This window comes from Excalfactoria chinensis, chromosome Z (assembly GCF_039878825.1).
Source record: "Excalfactoria chinensis isolate bCotChi1 chromosome Z, bCotChi1.hap2, whole genome shotgun sequence".
NCBI lineage: Eukaryota > Metazoa > Chordata > Aves > Galliformes > Phasianidae > Excalfactoria > Excalfactoria chinensis.
The window spans coordinates 43,999,977-44,020,825 of NC_092857.1; the positions used below are offsets into that span (position 1 = coordinate 43,999,977).

Here is a 20,849-nt window from a genome sequence, read left to right on the forward strand (position 1 = left end):
TTCCTTCTCATGCCCAAAGGTAAATATGCTTCTAAAATAACTAATGGCATGTGATAGACAGGAACGTGGATACTAGTGCCACTTTTTGTCCTTCATGCTCTCATAAAAAACTTGGCAGCTGGAATGTGATGGGATTTTCATAGACAGAAATAGTAAGAACTCTTCTGCTTCAGTCTCCATGGAAACTGTGCAATAACTCTTGACTATACTCCTGAGACAGTGAGCACTGATGAAACAGATGCCTAAACTTAAACAAGCATTCTCTTTGTAACTGGCATAAATTCCAGAGAGCACATGAGTCATGTAAGGAGTAGTTTTTAGAGTGCTCACTGTATTGCTCTAGTCTGAATTAGAACTTAGCATTTGGAGATTCTTATGATTGGAAGGGCTGTTATTGTATAACCAGACCTGTACTACATGGCCTCACTGTACTCATATCACTCCAGATGGATTCAGTTTTTACATTCCTACCCAAACAAAGTTGTCTTGTGGGTGACAGTCACAATGTTGTGTAATTAGTGCTCTTTAAATAGACAGCATCGTAGTTTTCAGGTTACTTGTTCGTTGGAATCTGTGTTTTAATTGGTCTAATGAGTCAGGTTTCAGTGTGAATGCTGGATGTCTCCTAACATTAGAAGAAAGCTGCAAGCCTGCTGGCTTCCCTTCCCTACTGATCAAATGTTTCAGTAATGCATTCAGGTTTTGAAAATATATGTTATTCCCAACGAGGGGATGTTTGCTGCAAAGCACTTAATGTTATTCTGAGACTTTGTTAATGTAGAATATTTGCAGAGTAAGATTAAGTTATTGCTGTGACTTTTTTTATAATGCTGATCTAAAAAGAAGGAAACCATGCTTGTTATAGGAATATCTAAATTTAAAGTTTCAGCTTTTGCCATTTTCAATCTAATTCATTTCAGTTTTGGAGTCCTCCATATCCTAGTTCGTGCTAGGATATTAATCCTTTTTCTTTCTTACATACACTGAACTTACAGAGAGTGTTTTAATATTATTTCTTTTTTGAGTTCCAGGTAGAAATTGCAGTCCTCCCAAAAGACAAAGAAACAGTCCAACCCTTTTTTTTCTGAACCCTTCGGTATTGTACGTAAATAGTATTTAATTCCTCTGGTTTCACTCCATTCTCTCTCCCTAAGGTTAATTAAAGATGAAGAAATGCTTGCAGCTATGTATATACTGCAGCCACATTTTCTAGAATGGTAATACCTGCTCTGTACTGTGTTTGCCAGCAATCCAGCTCTCTGTCTAAAATAAAAAGTATAGAAGTTATCTTATTCCTTCCTTGATCTGTAGAGAAATCTGGAAATCATTTCAAAACAGAAACGTGGCTTTATTGCCACAGGCTGGAAGACAATTGTACTCACTTTGGCATCTCCTGACATATTGTCATTGTGAGTATGAGCAGGAGATTTCTCTTAGTCATCATTAAAGTTCTGTGATGGAGACCTCTTCATCAGTTGCTTCAATGTTAGAAACAAATGACAAGTCGCTTGAAAGCCTTTTGCAAAATAACTGTCATCTTCTTCCTCTATGGACCAACTATACAGCTGTGTTTTAGGAGCTGAAGTACTTTCTACATAAATGTTAAAGGAAGTTGTGAGCACAGAATTTATAAACACACAGATTTGGAGTGGGTTGGGGTTTCTTTTTGTTGTTTTGCTTTTTGTTTTTTGTTTTTTCTGCTTTATGTAGATTAAAGTAAGCATCCAAGCAGATTTGGAACTTAAAAGCTTATCTAATTTTTGGTACAGTTCATATATTAAGTATGCGGTCTTCTAATAACGACAGCTGACCTTAATTGAGAATACATGCTTCATTATGCTAGGTATTGCCCAAGTATATTATAGAGTTGACCACACAAGCTTTTAAATAGTCTTACTGATGCTGTGTACTGCCATTACTACGAGATTGTTATTATTGACAGAATTACTGACTTAGAGGCTACTTTGAATCAGTGTGACAAGCATGCTTTGTGATTTCTGCATGGCCTATCACTTTTTCTTTGTAGGTAATCGTGAATGGGAAGTAAGATTTACAAGTTTATGGATTTTTGTTTCTGCAAAGCTCCAATTGTTTTAGAGTCATACTATCTTCCTCCTCTTTTGATCTACTGGTGTCTGTCTGACCTATAAAAGTAGGTTCAAAAGCACATGGCTGTACAGCCTTCTGGTTTCAGTGTATCTGCAGAGCTACCAGCTGCTTTTTGCTGTACAGAGAGTGCAGATGTGCAATATTGCTTTGTTACACAGTATTTGACCCTTATTCTTGTTTGGAATCACTGCACAATGAGACAGTATTTTCCTGACATCCTGTATGTCTAGACCTACAAATGCTGTTTACAGAAACCAGTTTATTAAGTTTAATGCACACCTAAGCTTATTGGCTCTGTTAGGAGAATCAACAGTTACGCTACTGGACATGAGTAGCATCAGGACGTCAATTTCAGGCAGAAATTGTTGGATTACATGATAAGAAAAACAGAATTTCTTCAGAGAGTACTGACAGTCTAGATAGGATCTCTTTGCTTGACTCTAGAAGGACTTGAAAAACTTGAAAAGGACTTTCTGAAAACATGAAAAAATGATGAAAAGAATGCTCATTAATTTCTGCATCTGTAAAGAAACTTCTGGTAATCCCTCCTATTGTGGATGTACCATGGCTGTTTGAAAGTGACAAAGCAAAGCTAGCTTGCCTTGGAGTTCTAAGCTTGGAGCACGCCTCTTTCAAAAAAGACAAGCATTGGCGATGCAATAAAGGCTATTATTGTAAATTCTAATGGAAAGGATTAGGTTATTCATATCTAAGATGCTTTCTTTGATTAGTCCATGCAGCCGTTTTTAGTGGAGCATGGACCCTGAAGTCTGGTGTTGTTGCATAAAGTTGTGTTTCTACTTCCACTCTTTCTCTCACTGTCCCTTGTGCTCTTGCTTGGTATGCCCCCTTAACTTGCATGCTCATACTTTCCTTCTAATATCCTGCTGTCCTCTTATCTTGCTGTCTGTCACGCTGTACATAGGACCTCCTTCCAGAGCTTATTTCTCTTCTCTCGTGCTTTCCCACCCTGTCACAGGTGCTTTCCCCATCTCTTACATGGTTTGTCTCCACTCCCCACGTCTTGCACATTCCTCTTGCCTGGCACACCCCTTTTTCCCACTCTCACATTTCCTCTGGGCACTTGTCCACTCGCACGTGTGCGCTGCTCTCTGTCCTTGTGCATGCTCTCCCTCCCTAACAGTAAACCTCCTGCACGTGCTTCATTTCTCTATTTCATTCCTTCCCTCTTGCTCACTTTTGCTTCCTTGTATGTCTTTGTCATGTGTTCTGATTGTCTCTTGCTTTTCCCTTCTATCTTCCTTTCCCTGTTCTCCATTTTCTTCTTTTTCACATGGTTTCCAGTCTCTCTCACATTCTCAAATTCCCAATTTCTTGCTCTTCCCCACCCCTCAAACTTTCAGTCTGTAACCTGAGCCTTCCACTTCTATCTCCCACTCTCCTCCTTGTTCCTGCTTCTTCTCTGGCTGGCATTTCCCTTGCCGCACTCTCGCTTTGCTTCTCTCTCTCACTTTGCCTCTTCCTCACAGTTCTCCCTTTGCACGCTCCTCCCCTTCCTCCTGCTTCTTTCCATCTTTCTGTTCCCTCTCTCTGTTCTTCCCCTGAACCTCTCCTTATAGTGCTTTCCCCCAGTTTTGCTGTTCTTCTGCATGTTCTTTTCCCTATTATGCTTGCCTTTTTTTTTTCCATTCTCTTTCTTCCAGTCATTCTTCTGTCATCATTTCACCATTGCTTGTATACTTTTCCACCTCTAAATTCCTAAATGCACTTTCCCTCTTGATCATGCTGTCAGTCCCTTTCTTATGTTCCGCCACCTTTATTTGTGACTTTTACACTACCCAGTCTGCTTCTGTCTCTTTTATAATCACTCCACCACATCCTCCCTTCCTCACTTTTCACTTTCCTCACACATTGCCCACCATATTTTCCTTCTTTCCACCCCTCTTACACTCCTCTCTCATACTTTCCTTATCTCACTTGTGCACTACTGCTCTCACCTGTATCTTTGTTCTTCTGCACTTCCCTCTCTCAGAGCGCCTTGTTTTCCCCTTTGCTGTTTTCCACCAATATTGCTTGCTTGCTCCCTTTCACATCTACTTGCACTTTCCCTCTCATGTCTTTGGCAGTGTACCTTTGCTGTTCCTCTCTCTCTTTACTTCTCCCTTCACCACATGACCCCTTCTCCTGCTTTCCCTGCTCCTTCTATTCCTTCTCTTGTTCCCCCTCTCCTCTCTTCCCCTCGCATGCCTCGCATTTCCCTCTTTCTTGGCTCTTGTTTTCTTTCTCTCTGAAATACTTACCCTCTGTGTTCATCTCTTTCTTAAACAATTTTCCTCTGTCTTGTGCTCTCTTGAAGTGCTTGCCCTCTCCACCATGTTTTGCCTTCCATTTGTCACTTGTGTGTTCTTCTCTTGCATTTTCCTGTCACACCCTCTCATTTTCCCATTTTCTGCCCTTCTATTCCCGTATCCTTCTTGCTTTCCAGTCCTGAATTCTCTGTCTTTAGCAGTTTTCTTCACTAGCTTGTATTTCCTCACCTACTTGTGTTTTCTTCTAGTTGCATGTTTCTGCCCTTGTCTGTGTGCTCTCTTAGTCTGGTATGCTTTCCCTGCTGCAAGTGCTTCTCCACTCCTTGCTTTCCTCATCTCCATTGGGTGCTCACACTCTAGCATGTCTTCACAGAATCATCACAGAATAGCTTGGGTTGGAAAAGACCTCAAGGATCATTAGGTCTTCTGTCTACTTCCTTCACCTTTTGCATGCTTCTTTTACTTGTAAAATCTTCCCCCCTTGCATGGAGACTTTCCCTCTTGCTTTCTCTTTTCCTAGTGCTTCCTCTTCTTTCTTGCTGGGTTGTTCCCAGGCTCTTGCAACTTCTCCCTTGCTTTACTTCTCTTCTGCAGACGCACTTCTCTGCCTCTCTGTGTGTTTTACCCTCTCCATTGCACTTCCCCCACACACACTCATGGACACTGATTGGCTCCCATGACTAGCATTCCTCTCACGCATGGTTTCCTCAGTCTTTCATGTTCCCTTATCTGGTTCTGCCTCACTTCCTCTCTCCCTCTTTGCCACGTCTGTTGTTTTCCCCACCCCTTGCACACTTTTCTCTCTCTGTAACATTTTTCTCTCTTGCACTTTCCCTCATTAAGCTTTCAGTCTCCTGCTTCTACTTTTCCCTCTCTGCCACTGGTTCCTCCCTCTCTAGATCTGAACTCACTGCACTCTCTCACTGATGAACATTCCCTCTCTCTGATGAGTGTTTGCTCTCCCATATGCAGGTTACCTCTCACATGCATCCCTTTCTCTGCATCTCTCTCTCTCTCTGGCTTTCATCTCCTTCCCTCCTGAGTCTTGAAAGGCACTTTCCTTCTCCATGGATGTGCTTTCCTACTCTCTCACATACTTTCCTGCTCTCATTCATGTGCTTTCCCCAGTTTTTCATGTGCTTGCACTGTCACACATCTTTCACTTGCTTTCTGGGGCCTCCAACACAAGAAGGACATGGAGCTTTTGGAGCAGACCACAAAGATGATCAGAGGTCTGGAGCACCTCCCCTACAAGGACAAGCTGAGGGAGCTTGGGCTCTTCAGCCTAGAGAATATTCTGGGGTTACATTATAGAGGTCTTCCAGTGCCTGGAGGGGGCCTACAGGAAAGCTAGGGAGGGACTTTTGTAAGGGCAGGTAGCAACAGGATGAGAGGCAATGGTTTTAAACTGGAAGAGCGTAGATTTAGACTAGATATTAAGAAGAAATTCTTTGCTGTGAAGGTGGTGAGACACTGGAACAGGTTGCACACAGAAGCTGTAGATGTCCCCTCCCTGAATGTATTCAAAGCCAGGCTGAATGGGGCTTTGAGCAGCCTGCTCTAGTGGGAGATATCCCTGTCTCTAGCAGGAGGGTTGGAACTAGATGGTCTTAAAGGTCCCTTGTATCCCAAACTGTTCTGTGATTCTATCTATATCTGATTTCCCCCTGTGTCTTTTATACTCCTGCATCTCTGATGCCTATTTCTTCTGTTTAGCGGTCACAGGCATGGGTTGATCATTGGACTAGGTGATCTTAGTGGTCTTTTCAACCTTTATGATTCTGTGATTCTCTCACTTGGTAAAGGTGGTCACCTAACAAGTAAGGTGAGGAAAATGTGGAGACATTTATTGCCTTTTTTTTGTTTATTTGTTCTTTTGCCTTGTTTCTTAACAGTAGTGGCAGATCTTTGGCTGCCTTGCCCCCTCTCATCCTTTTCTTCTAATTTCTGCAGCTTCACTATTGCATGTGATCTGGCTTGTCCACTTTCCCTCTTATCTGCTCCACCTCTCATTTGTGCAATCCATCTCACTCCATTGCTGCTTCTTGTGCCTTCTCTCCAGTGCTTTTTTTTCTTGTTCTTTAACTCTCCTAGGTGTGCTTTCTTACTCCTGTATGTGTGCTTTGCTTTCTCTTTCCTGCATACACTTTCCCTTTCTTGCACATGCTTTTCTTCCCATGGGAAGAGACTGTTTATCAGGGAGCATAGGGGTGGGATAAGGGATAAAAATGGTTAAACTAAACAAGGAGATTCTTTGCTTTGTTGATTGTGTGCACTGTAGTTCAACTGCTTATGCCACTTGCATGTCTTACTTGCTCACGTTCCCTGTGTGTAAGTGTTCTGTGATGCTGTAATTTTCTTTCTGTTCTTCATGCATGAATCACATCTCTCTTATGCATGTGCTTTTTTCTCTGTGTCTCCCTCTTATTTTCCCTCACTCCCTTTTGTACATATCTTGAGCTTCCCTCACTATGTCTTTGGAGTTCTTGGCACACTTCCCCCTCTCATGCTTATGTTTGCTCTCTTTGTTCGGCTCTCCCTCTCTGTCAACACATTTCCCCTCTCTTGTTTTTGCACACTCTACCATTCTTTCCTCACACAGCTTCCCTTTGTAGCATGTTTTCCTTCTCACATATTCTTTCCCTTTTTTCATGTGCTAACTACAATCTCTGTTGCATCCCATCCTTCTCTAACATGCTTTTTCCCACTTTCCCCACAAAGTGTTTCCCTTTTCTTGTGTACTCTCTCTCAAACGTTTTGCTTCTCACAGAAGCTCTCTCCTGTTTTCTCTCTTCCTCCTTCATGAAAACTTGCTCATTTTCTCTTTCTTGCACACTTTTCCTATTTCTCTTTTTCTCATGCTTTCCTTTTCATGCAAACTCCCCATTTCTATCATGTTTTCTCTCTCATGCATGCTTTTATTTTTTGCACATGCTTTTCCCCATCTGTCAAATGGTTTTCCTTGCACTTTCTTGCACACTTTTCTCTTATTCACAGACGCAGCTTCCCTCTCTCTTCTAACTGTCTTGCTCCTTTCCTCCTCACAGTCTCAAATTTCCATCTTCCTTCTATCTCTTTGTACTTCATGTTTCCTCTCTCGCATAGGCAGGTTTCCACCCTTCATGCAAACCCCTCACTCTTTTTCACTTTCCTTCAATTTATGTGTTCTGTCTATTGTACACACTTTCCTTCTCGTGCAGCCCCTTCCCTTTCTTGCTTGTGTTGTCCTGCACATAGTCCTTTTTTGCACTCTTTCTCTTACACTTTCCCTTCCTCCTTAGTGAGCTTTCCCTTGCACCCAGTCTTGCATGATAACCCTTCTCACATATGCTTTCCCTCTCTTGCTGTAATTTTGTGCCCTTAAGCTTCCACATCCTCTTTTACACACTTTCTCTCATGCATTTCTCTCCTTTGTTCTGCTTGTTTTTTCTCTGTCACAGGCATCCCCATTCTGTGGGTTCTCCCCTTCTCCCATTTCGCTTTCTCTTATGAGCCTTTTCATCCTCATACTTTTCTCTTCCTTCTTGTGCGTGTTCCCCCACCTTCACTGCATCCCTTCAGCCATATGCTTTCCCTCTGTAGTGCAGCTTCCCTCTCCATGCCTTGATGCTCTTTAATTGTCTCTTTTTCTCTGGTGCTTGCTCTTCCCACTTTCTCACTGACTTCTTCCTCCCTCCTGCTTAGTCTTTCCTTCCCTCTTTCCTTCCCTCTCACATGCTCATTCTCTGCTCTCTCTTGCATACTTGCCATCTCTTGTATACTAGTCCTGTCTTGCATGCTTGTTCTCTCTTCTGTGCACTTTTCTGTCCAATCTGTTACATTTTTTCTCTTTAGTGTGTGCATTTCATCTTCTTCGTTCATATGCTCCCACTCTCATAGCTTATATCTTTTTCCTGTGCCTTTCCTCTTTCTTGCATAGCTCTCCTTGCACTGACACTTTTCCTTTTGCTCATTTCTCATGCACTCATTCTCTGTCACATGAGAATTTCTAGAAATTAGAAAATATGTGGGTTGAATTTAAGAGTTTAATATCTGAAGTAAAACTGCACATGCAAGCAAAGCAAAATAAGGAATTTATTCATTACTTATTATCAGGCAGATGTTTAACCACTTAATTGTAGAGGTGGGCTGCATAACATGTAGTGATTACTTAGGAAGATTAACAACACAACGCTGAACAGGACCTCTTCCTCTTCCTCTCAGCATTTATTGTTGAGTGTGTCATATAGCACAGAACATTCCTTTGGTCAGTCTGGGTCAGCTGTTCTGGCTTTGCCTTACCCAACTTCTTGTGCATTCATGCAGTCCCTGGCTGAGGGGCGGCATGTGAAACATAAAAAATCTGACATTGTGCAAACATTGCTGAACAATAGTTAAAACACTGACATAAGACTGACACTTTTTTAGTCACAAATCCAAAACAGCATATGAGCTATGAAGGATTAACTCCATCCCAGCCAGGGCCAGTATACCCTCACCACTAAGCTTTTTCTCTCAGGAACTTATATGTGCATTTCCCTTCTCTTGCATGCTCTTTCACACCACCTTGTTCTCTCACTCTCACTCTTTCTCAGTTGTCCCTTTTTCTGTCTACTTTTTTTTTCTTGAGTTCTGGGGCTTCTCTTTTACTTGCAATCACTTCTTTCTCCTTCTCTCTACTAGCTTTCCCCTCTTTCCCTTTCTTGCATGCTTTTGCTTATGCACTTGCTTTTCCTTTGCCTCATGCTCTCTTTGCCATTCATTCCCTCAGCCATGATCCCCTGCTCACTCGTGCTCTTTCCCATTCACTGCTTTCTCTTGCTATTATTCCTCCTATTTACCCCTTGCTGTTTCCCTCCTCATCACTGTTTCTTGTAGTCATTCTTTCCTGGACTCATTGTCCCTTTTTTCCTTTTCTTTCTCATACTCTTGTCCCCTTCCTTGCTGTCCTTCTTTTCACTCTCTTGCTCCCCTCTGTCTTCACCATTCATGCTCTTAATCTGTCTCCCCTCTTGTTCCTGCTTTCCTCTGTCATGTTGAATTTGTACTACTGTGTCTCTTTACCTCTTGCTCAGTCTTTTCACTCTGCCTCTTTGCTTCTGCCTTCTTCCCTTACCCCACTTTGTGCCACTCATGTCTACACATGCTATTCCCATCTCCCTACCCTTTCTTGTTTGCTTGCTTTCTTACCTTTGCTTTTATTTCCATGTACCTGAAACTGTTTGCTCTTTCCCCCCTTTCAGCCACACATTGCTTTCTTTTCGTCTGCTTCTGTTTCTGTCTTTCCCCTCAGTGGTCTGTCCTCCTTTTCAAACCTCTTTTCTTACTTACTCTTCTCCAGTTTTACCTTGCTCTTTCATTTTTTCTGCATCTTTTCTCCTCTTCCTCCTACTTTCCTATGTCCTCACATCTTCTTGTTTGCCTTCTGTCCCTTTTCTCCTTTCCTGCACTTCTTTCTTTATGCCTGCCTTTCCCTTTCCATCTTTGCTCCTTGCTTGCCTTTCCCTTGCTTCCTTCTGCTCTCCAGCTTTGTCTCTTCCCTCCCTTCCAATCATTTCTCTTGCTTCCCACTGACTCTCCCAGCCTATCGCTCCTTCATGCTCTTATCTTTGTCCTTCTCCATGCTTCTCTGCTCACTGTCTCCCCCTCTACCATTTCCCTTGTGTCCTCTCCTGTCTCTCACCATCTCTCCACATTGCCTCTCTCCCTCCTGACAGGGCACAAGCTTCTCCCACCTCACTCTCACTGCCACAACCACCCTCCTTTGTACATGCAGTTCTCTTCATGCATTTTCTCTTTTCCTCCTCTTTCCCTCCTCTCCTCCTCTCTGGTCTCTGTTATCTCTTCTGATAGCTCTTTCTTGTTCCCCTCATCCTTCCCTACTTCTCACTGCACTTCCCCGCTATCAGTCTTGTTTTTTCTGTCCCCATTTCTCTTTCTCCTTCTGTCCATCAGATGACGTTCAGATCTCTTCAGAGCTGTCTCTTTGTGTTCCTTGGTCACTGAGCATACTCAGACTTCACAGTGTCACATGTCCTGTATACTCTACATTTTTTTTTTTTTTCTAATTGGATCCCAAGGTGAGAGCTTTACAGTATTAGAAAACTATGGTGTGAAAAATCCTGTGCTATTTTTCTGCATTCTGCTCAGTTTGAGTCTGTTGAGGGAGGGTGTCTATAATTAGTGTAGCATCTTCCTCAAAAATCAAAGAGCTCTGGCACCTAATTCCTTGCCTAGGTGCATAAATTTCTGTTTACTCTTGCTTTTGTGTTCCATGGTATCAAAATTGTCTCATGGTTTGCAGAAATGGTAGAGCGTGGGTTTACAGATCCTGCAGTACTCCATTCTGCTTGCAAGAGAGTGTGTGTGACTCTACAATCTTTATGTTAATGTTGAGTATTGTTTTTAATTATTCAACTTCACGCACATTATTCATAACTCCAACACTCCAGTAAAATTGCCAAAGGAAAAAGAATGTGTGATACTTGGGCTTAATAGTGACATCCTTGCATAATCCCAGGGATATGTCTCATTGCTCCACGTGGAATAATGAGGCTATGCAGAGGAGTGTACTGCATGCTGTACCAAAGAGAAAACTGTGAAGAAAGTTGGAACCTGTGTTCGTCTCTTTTCAGTACTTTGGAAATTATTCCTCATAATTCAGAAGTAGAAATACTCTGGTTGAAGCATATTTTTTCCCTACAATTAGCAGGGGCCGTGTGATGCTGCTGGATTCTCAGTGGCTCACTTTACTGCTGAAACAGGAATAGAGTCATTCAGAAGGGTAATTCCTGAATCAGAGGGCCGTATTTATACATTTACTCTTATATAGAAATGTTTCTAGATGTAACCTGTATGTTAGTTGTTGTTTGTGGTCATGCCTTGCTATTTTTCCTGTATATTTGCACATTGTTGGAGATTTTGCTGAAATTTTAAATCACATTGCAAGAATTCAGACAGCAGCCTACACTTATAGTCATGTAGAAGTTTTAAGCTACGTGTGTGTCAGGTTATCGTTGTTAGGTATTGTGAAAAGTAAAATCAACCTTATGAAAAACACTGTCAGGCCTTCTCTTTAAGTGGTGTGACAAGGTTCTTTAAGAAAACGCTATTTATTTATGCTTGCTGCCCATTTAGAAGAAACCATATGGCAGAAAGACTTTGAGTTCTTGTCTCCTTTTCTTACCAGTTTTACTGGCATATATGTGTGACAGGGTCAGTATAGTTGTTTCCTCCTGGTCCAGTGTTCTTTGCTAGCTGATATGATTTTGCTGGTCAAATGCATGGGATATAAGCAGACAAAATTCTATCACAGTACTTTCTGAGACTTAGGGATTTGAGCTCAGAGCATGTCCTTGTAGTCCTTAACAAAGTTTAATGTTCCAAAGCATGATCAGTCTAGCAGGATTCAAGAACTTTCAAGCAGACTGCACACAGCATCTTACTGAATTTCCCTCATTTTTCTTGAGTTTCTTCTGTGAGATAATCTCAAGTTGTTACTGGGTCTGATAGTTGTTCTGAAGAATTATTTGTTCTCCTAATAAGACAAGTATTAAAATTTTGTTCTTATTAATTCTCACCTGGATAGGATGAAGGAAACAATGTTCAGAACAAGGCAAAAAGGAAAAAAACATTTCACATGTCTTTTTTTAAGTAGATCATGTTTGGAAAGTACCTTGAAATCTAAGTTCAAAACAGATTTCAGCTTTTATATTGAAATACTAGAGTTAACCGTGGCAGATCCAAGATAAAACCACAAGTGGATAAACTTCCTCTGTAGTCACTGGAGGACAAGGATGTATACCTCTCACTTGTGAGTAGAATTAAAATGAATTATTTTGGAAATGCTTACGCTTTTGTCTTCAGTGTGCCAGTTACTTATTCAGATTGTCTAATGATCTTGTCATACATGCTGTAGAAGTAATACATGAAAGAACATGGTAAATGAAAATGATATGACTTGGGACTTAGAAAATCCTTAGTCCGTTATTGTTCATTTTTCTAGCTGCAGACACTTAGTGCTGATTTCTGTTTTAGAGGCTCTTAGATGTGTCTAATCAGTAGCATGCAGGAGGTGTAGGAATGCTGTGTCTCAAAATGTATGTTGACAGTGGTAAGCCAGGATGGCTAATTGCAGTTTCTGCTTATGTGATGATGTACGCACATCCTCTTTGGTCTGCTCTATTCCATGTTATTGAGGTTTCTCCTTCGTTGTGATGGCTGATGGCTAGAGGTCATGGCTGAATTTCCTTTCACTGACAATACAAATTGCAGAGCAGAGTGGCAACCTCCAAATGTTTATACTGGCTTGCCTATCTACGTAACATCAGCTGAGCACCGCTTGCTGAAGCAATCTTTGCGCGTGTAGAGATGCTCAAAAGTGACATTCCCTTCTGGTCTGATGCACAGCATTTGGTCAGCAGGAAACATTAACTGTAAAAAGTAAGAGAATTTTTGCTTATATTTGAGCAGGGTTTTTTTTTTTTCTTTTTTTTCTTTTTTTTCTTTTTTTTTCTTTTTTACCATTAGTTTTCAGTCTATTGCTGTGGACAGCAAAAATGGACTCCTTGGCTCAGGCAGCTATGGATAGGACTGTACGTGGGATGCTCTCCTTCTGCTTTTATCCAGGATTTTCCTATCCATTTTTCTCATACTGTTTCTTAAAGTGCATGAGTTCTTCTCAAATGTGTTTGTTGTTATTGGGGTGGCAGGAGTAATTTGAGAAGGGAGCTGTTATATTAGTTAAGCCACAAGATTAAAAATAGCTACTGTAATGGAAAAATACAAGAAAGAGCTGACTCTGTCCTCTTTGCCGAAGAGTGAGTATTAAATAATTTGTGCCTCCTCTCCCTAGAAATGCCTTGGTGACACTGTTCATTTGCCCTGCTGGATGGGTATATTCTAAACTGGTCAGTCTGAATTTAATTAAGTAACACGGTAACAGTCTATTTTAAGTCTCTACATAGCCTGCCTGTCTGGAATAATCTTTGGATGGAATGCTTGTTTACACCTTTAGCTGAGATGATGAAGAGCTGTTTGCGTACAGAGGGGACAGGAAAGCCTGAAGGTGCACCTTAACAGAAAATCAAGCTAAAAATTTCCTTCTTGTTCCCTGCCTGTGTGACGCTGATGTGAAATGCTTCAGGCTCTTTTCTACTGGAAGTCTTCAGAAATGCTAAGTGGATTTTGGGAGAATACTTGCGGAAAATTGACTAATGTTGAGCTTAACAATAATCAGGAGTTTTGTTTTGCTTGTTAGGAATTTTAATTATTTTCTTATACCTTATTGCTTTAAAGTCTGGACCTGTGACAAGAAGAGTGGCTTGATTTAATTTCTGTTGGCTTTCTCAAAGCTGAACAAGGTAACAGTTCCTAAGGATTAACTTGAGTAGAGCTTGATGCGGAAGCTTAAGGCACTGACAACAGGCAGGGACAGTCACTATGAACACATATGCAACTATGTTTTTGCACAGAAGTAGTGTGACAGAGAAGACAAATCAAGCAGAGGACTCAGTTTCATGTTACTCCTTCTTTAATGGAGGGATGGAATTCATCATTGGGTGTCACAGCTTAAATGGAGAAGGGAGGACTGGAGAGTCAGAGATAACTGTTGGAAAGGACTGGTGTCCTTGTGGTGAAGAAATGTGGAGATTGTACCGCAGTGCTGCCTAGAGTACAGGTTAGCTATCTCTTTGACCGCAACTCTAAAACAGACATGGATATTTGTGCTAGTGAAGTGCTTTCTCTTTCCTCTGAGGGAAGGTAGAATCTGATCCAGTGAAGTTCAAAAGAAGTCTTTTATGAGTTGAAAAATCAGTATTTGGCAAAATGAGTACATGCAAGGCATGAACTGGGTCTAACGGGCATCTCTCAAGGCTGCTTGGTAAATTTTTAGAAGGAATTTGTAGGCTTTATTAAATGTACAGCTGGTGTTTTGCCCTAAGTGTAGCTGTTCAGACCTGGTCCAGAATAATCCTAGATGAGAGTAGGGCATATGGGAGAAAAGTGGCACATTTGTTCTTGCTTGCAAAACTAATTGACATTTGGTTAGAACTATAATCTTACAGATTACAGATGCTCTGTATTCAGACGGACATGAGGAGTGCTATGAGGTTTATTTCTGACTGAAACCTTTAACTAATTTGTAGAGGACAGCTTAAAAAAGTTCCAGCAGTTTCTCAGAGAGCACTGAGCAGAGATCTTGTAAACTGAAACTGCAGGAAGACTGGAAGGTAACACTAGTGTAATAAAAAAATCTAATACAGTAAAAATTACCTTCCAAATATGCACATTCATTATTCCCAGTAAGAGATCACCAAGGCAGCGGAGCGCAGCCAGAACACACAGAAGGAGATGGAAGGACAGAAAAGCTGGAGTCTGACTTTTGTGGGAAGTATTGGGCAGGTTTCTTAGTGAACCCTCCCAACATACATTCTCCATCTCAAATCCCAAAAAGTGATAACACTTTTTTTTCTGTTTAATAAATATTCAATTAAAAGAAGGATTTTGTTGAAAGTCATTATAGGCTCTAGACTATATTTACTGTTTGCAGTCAATATACAGAAAGATTGGTAATGTCAGTCTGTATTGTTATTTGTGTCAAGGCTCTGAAAGCCTTTGTTTTTCTAGATCTAACAGTCTCAAGCATCAGTCTTACATGAAATTTAGGTATGCATTGTCAGCCTCCTCGATTCAGCTTGCTAAATGAGTTCTATATTAGTGGTTGGGCTCGCTCTAACATCCTGCACTACGTAGATGTCGAGACATTGAACGGGTTCTGTTAGAACATGGAATCAGTGTATCTAATTTACATCCCTCTCTTGCTTTTCTTCAAATGTGAAAAGGAATTAACTGCTGCAGAGACATTTCAGTATGGAGAAGTTACAGGTTGATGCTTTAGATGCATCCTGCTGCCTGCTTTTATTTTCACTCTGGAAGCATGGAGGGGTTACCAAGGTATTCATTACTGGTTAATCTAGCTGCTAAGTGGTAGGGCAGGTGCGTGACCTGCTGCTGCCAGCTTTCTGTGCTCTCCTAGTAGCTCTTCTGGAGTAATCAAATCCAGCTGAAATAACTAGACTGACTTGGACACATTAGTAGCAGCGGACTAGTCACCAGGCACTGATTTCCTCGTAGCCTTGCTAAGCCCTGTACATACCCTGTTGTCACTCTCTGGCTCAGAAGTCCATGACACTTAGATGTTCAGCAAACCGGCTGCTCAGCAGAAGCACCAGGTGCTGTGCTAAGAAGTACTAAGGTGTTGCTTTAGCATTGGGGTAGCAGAGTAGTACTAACTGCTTGTGCTCAGAAATTCCAGTGCTGATTCTGCAACAACAGGCGAGTGACTTGCCATACCAGGTGCTACATGCACCTCATTATCCTGCTCTTGAACCCCACTAACAGTTTAGCTTGGAAACGGTTTGCTTCTGTTGCCTTCTCTAAATTGCTCTTCTGCACTGTACTGTGAAACTGTCCCAAGATTTTCCTCTGCAGGTAGGTGACTGTGTTTTGTTCAGAGATTAAGTGCATGCTAAGACCTTTCACAAGTGAATGTATTATCCAATCAGTAAATGGTTCATTATTTTTACTACATCAGACTTGAGAAAGAACAGTAGCATTTACTTACTGACTTGGGAATTGCTTGCCAGTAATCATAATCCAGAATTAGAAAATTTAAATGTTAATGATCAAGATTATTGCATGCTCTTGTTCTAGTATGAAATGTGAGTATCTGAAATATTTTATCTACCTAATTTTTGTGCCAAAGAAGTAAATTTCGCTCAGTCCTAGAACCAATTTCTTCATGATTTTAAAAGAAGCCATTAAAAGTACTGCAAAGTCATAATCGATTTGCAATTAAGAGCTTTTGCTCAGTGGAGTACTAACAGTGTTATTATTAGGTAACCATGAACTGGGAAAAAATATGTGAATTGAAAATTACATTTAAAAAGCAGGGTTCTGATAAGACCTAGATGTGTAACTTCTCTCTTTTGCAACTCAATTGAAAATCCTATTGTGGAGCTTAATAAATGGAATAGCCACAACCATCAGTTCATCGATTGATCAAATGCTTTTATTTATTTATTTATTTTAATTCTAAGAAATGATTTAAAATTTTCCTGTTTGCGTGTCTCACTCAAGAAAAATATTTCCTTTATTTATTTGTATTATCTAACTACTGCACATACTGGTTTTACTCATAGCAACATGAAAACAGCTAAGACTGACTGAAATGCAGCTTATTTATTCTTTGGCAGCAAAATCACTTATTAAACATAAAGCTGTACATATCTGTACAAGCTGAGGCTGTACAAGGCTAAGGTAGTTATGCAGAAGATGGAAGGAGACACATTGATGCCCCAGTCCCTTTGGCTAAGCAGCGAGAGAAATGGTTATCTGTGAAATGAAAGCATGCTTTGCAGTCATTTGCTCCTGCTGTTTTGAGTTCATTTTTCAGCTCTGCTTTCAGGACCTGTTCTGTTCTTCCTTCCACTGAAAGCCTTGGGAATTTCACTCTTGATTTCACAGGAAAACAGGAGTGTATCCTAATTATTTTGATTTAAAGAATAATAAGTTCAATGGTTTGTGTAAAATACTGCGTTCTGTAGCTTGCTTAGTTATAAGTGAATAATTTGCATCTCACAAAAGTGCTACTCATCTCAAATTTTTATTATTTGGAACAAGATCGTAATTAGGAACCGGGAGGAGCAGAACAGATTCTCAGACAAGAATGTCAGTGTAAATCATTTCTGCTTTTTGTCGATATGTTCTTTTGGGAACTGATGAAGTAAAATACTTTGATGGGGGAAGGAAAATGTTCTGTGCATTAATCTTGCGAGATAGATAGCTTTGTTCCTTCCTTTTGTCTGGACAGGTAAGCATCTGAACTTGCTGTGAGTTAGTCACAGCAGATGTGGTTTGGGGAAAGAGCCAACCTGGTACCATTGCCAAGGTGTTGGCACCTTACAGGAAGGAGAACAGTTGAAGTACAGAAAACCATTTCATTTCCATTTTCACCTGACTCCCGTCAACTACAAGAATACCTCAGCGTGGCATGTAGGTTGCACGTGTGGTGGCCATCTCTTGTAATGAAGTGGTCCTAGCTGACCTCCTTTGACAGGATCACAGTGTATTGCTCATGTGAGCCTAAGAACGCAGAGTTCTCTGGAGCTGGCCTTGCAAAGCTTTCTGATGATAGCAGAATTTTTAGATTGCTTTATATGTTTCTGGTTATGGTCAGCATTGTGCTCTCACACGTTTTGTGCTCCTCATGAGGAGAGCTGGCTCCATCTGATCATCTATTGTACGGGTAGGCAGCTTTGTGGAGGAGTGCTGAAGTCTCTCTTTTCTGCCTTGACAGGCAGACCCTGTGGAAGGGCGCTGGATGGCCAACAAGAGATGAAGCTGTCTTGAAACTACTTAATGGAGTCTTTAACATTTAGAGCAAAGTGTGTTAAAACAAAGAAACTTCTACATCTGAGGTGAACTACTGGGTGCCCTTATTGCGGTGTATTTATTTAAGCACTAAACATCACTAACACACAGTAGAATATATAGAGGTGGTAAGGAAAAGCATTCCTAGATTCATCACTGCACCAGAAATCAGCTTTCTATCACAAAGTAGAGATTTGTGAATATTCTCGGTGACGTGAACTAATGCTAAAGAGTGGATGAACCAGGATGCGTTTACTGTGTTTGCCCGAGAATGAGCTCCTCTGTTTTTTCTACCAGGAACTCCGCAGCCGTGGGTCATGGATGTTTCTGCTATGCACTGATGCATTCCATCCCAGTTGCCATCTACATCGTTTTGGTAACAGGCCTCCGGTACCACCTGTTCATATGGAGCGTCTTCTCACCAAAGCTGCTTTACGAAGGAGTGCATGTGTTCATCACAGCCGCTATCTGCTTGTTCTTTACAGCCATGGACCAGAACCACTCTCAGAATGTGCAGGACTGAAAATAAGCATGTAGCACGCAGTTCTGTACTGGGATGTCTCATGTGTCTCTGGAATGGAAGAAGGATGACAGAGGCTTCAAGTTGTTGAGCAGAGTGTGAAGAACAATACTGTGTATTTTAGCCTGTTTCACACAAGGCTTGAAGGGCTTGTCCTGTGCTACACAGTTTGCTTTAAAAATGCTGAACTGAAATAAACTGTTCTCTCTTATCATACATAATTTTGTTCTTTAGCTATCATTATGACAATGCCTGAATAACTGAGTCGCAATATTACATGACAGTCAATTTTTCTGTATGCCAAATATCGAGTTGTATTTTTAAGATGTAACTTGGAGAGATATTTAACACTGATTTTTTCTTCCTTAATGAATTTGGAGGCTAGATTTAAGTGAACGTTCTTGAGTTTTAAAGAAAAATATCCTCTCTGGTAAAGAGATGAACACTATGTCTCGTATCAAGTCATTCTTGAGCTTCTGTTTTTTTTTTCATCAACTTTGATGTTTGGCTCTTTTTATTGACTTGGAAGATGAAGAAGCAAAAGTTCATTAAATGCTGCTTTCCTCCCCTCCCCCACCAAGAAACTCATAGTAACTTGTAACTTTATGTAAAGGCTACCCTAACTCTAAATCAGTAATCTGTATATATTTGTACATGTGAATGTGGTTTCTTTTCTCCCGAGACACAGGTAATGGAAGGTTTTTGTTTCATGCATCTATTTAATCAACGTGTAGGAAAAAGGCACTAGTGAAGGCAGTGAGTGTAGACACAAAAAAAACCAACAACAACCTAAGTGACTTGCTCACTGAAATATGAAAAAAGGTCTAATTGTTCAGTGGTTTTGGTTTAGATAGAATAATTGCATATATGTAAATGCAGTTTGAATTTCAAAAGGTAGTTCTTGATGTAGGTATGGAGCAGCTGATCATGGCCACTGAAAAAAATATTTTGTACATGTGATTTCTTTTTTAGCTTCTTAGACTACGGCACCCTAAAAATATGTGAGATGTCTTCTTGCTGTTCAGCAGAACTCATTAGCCATGAGTTTTGTTTTGCTCCTTGTGTGTATCGAACAAATAATTAAATAATGGAATAATCATACAGATATCTCAGGTAAGAGGCTTTTTTTTTAAATTTTATTTTTCCTTGCTTTTTCAGTGTTGGGTTTTTTTTGTTTGTTTGTTTGTTTGTTTTGTTAGCATTTTTATTAAAGGCAGTATTTTCTTCCTGAGTGCAGTCATTAACTGTGATAGATTTCCATCTGCATCTCTGTACTTCAGGCACTGGATGAGAAACACTAATGGACTGACAAAGTAATGAATCTTCTGCAGAGTTCATTTACTGCTAAAATGCTGTATTTCTTTTCATTAACGTTTAATTGGTAAACCAGGTTGATGGCTGCTGCACCGAAGGCTGGATCATGTTTTCTAGAATGGAGAGTCATAAGCCATGAGCAAGGGCAGAGCGCAGTGGGGTGAGGTACCAGAGGGATACCAGGTGTGCTTACATCTCCTTCCTCTTAGTGCCAAACGTAGCCGCTGCACACTCCTAACCACATTTTCCTTGCTCCTGGCAGGAAAGTAAACACTGATAGCTATCTTGATCATCAGGATAAAGGAAAGACCGATCATCAGTCTTTACTTCTATTTTCTCTTCCCTGGTGTTTTTGTCTATGTTAGCAACCATTAGGATTTAATTTAAATAGATCATCAGAGGTGTACCAAAAGAGGAGCTCATGGGGAACTTCACTGTTTGCTGAAAATCTAAAATTTAAATGCTTTTAAGCCCTAGGTAGGTGACAGCACGTTTACAAAGATCATCTAGAGGGTTTTCATCTCATATCTCAGCAAATCTTTAAAAAAAAATATTAAAAAATAGGTTTTTTTTTGTTTTTTATACATGGCACCTACATTAATATCAATAACAGGCCATCCTGATCACTAATGACATTTTTTTTTTTTTTGTAACTGTATGATGGTAAAAGAATTCCAGTGTTCTGGATGTGTTGTGCCGCTCTCCTATCTGCTGGATGCTGGAGCATCATTCACCGTGACCTCTGGAAAGTTCAGTGTTTCAAATAAACTGTTTTTCATTTGACTTGGCGGACATGATGGATGGAAATCACGCAGCAGCTGCAGGGAAGGCCAGAGGAGGACGCTGGGGCGGGAAGCACGCCATCAGAATGGAATATTGAAAACAGTTTGTGGTTGGGATGTCCTACACTTGTACCGCATTCATCCATTCATGGCTCTCAGTAATTGTCTGGTAACTTGTTGCCTAGCGACAGGGGGGAGATTATCGACACCTCAGTGCAAAACCATGACACTCAATTTGCTTGGTTAACTCCTGAGCAATCCCTAATGCTACTACAGAAGGAGTATCGAGGAGGTTTGCCTCAAAGGCAAAGGTACTAATGACGAGATGGGGGGGGGGGTTGGGGAGAAGTTGCTTCTGGGATTCAGAATCCTTTAACAAAAAGGGGATTTGTTGGTTACATTCAGAGTATCTTTCATTCCTTACTAATTCTGTTTGCCGCT

General features: G+C 40.8%; 1 protein-coding gene across 2 annotated transcripts in view; it reads left to right on the plus strand.

The window, feature by feature from the left end:
• PIGG (phosphatidylinositol glycan anchor biosynthesis class G (EMM blood group)) overlaps positions 1–20,408 on the plus strand; it is an 80,204-nt gene extending 59,796 nt beyond the window's left edge. For both annotated transcript variants that reach the window (XM_072360380.1, XM_072360378.1), the window contains exon 13: positions 18,090–20,408. In XM_072360380.1, the coding sequence (XP_072216481.1) occupies positions 18,090–18,315 (226 nt within the window). In that variant the 3' untranslated portion in view covers positions 18,316–20,408. The remainder of the gene's footprint in view (positions 1–18,089) is intronic.
• The last annotated feature ends 441 nt before the right edge of the window (positions 20,409–20,849 follow it).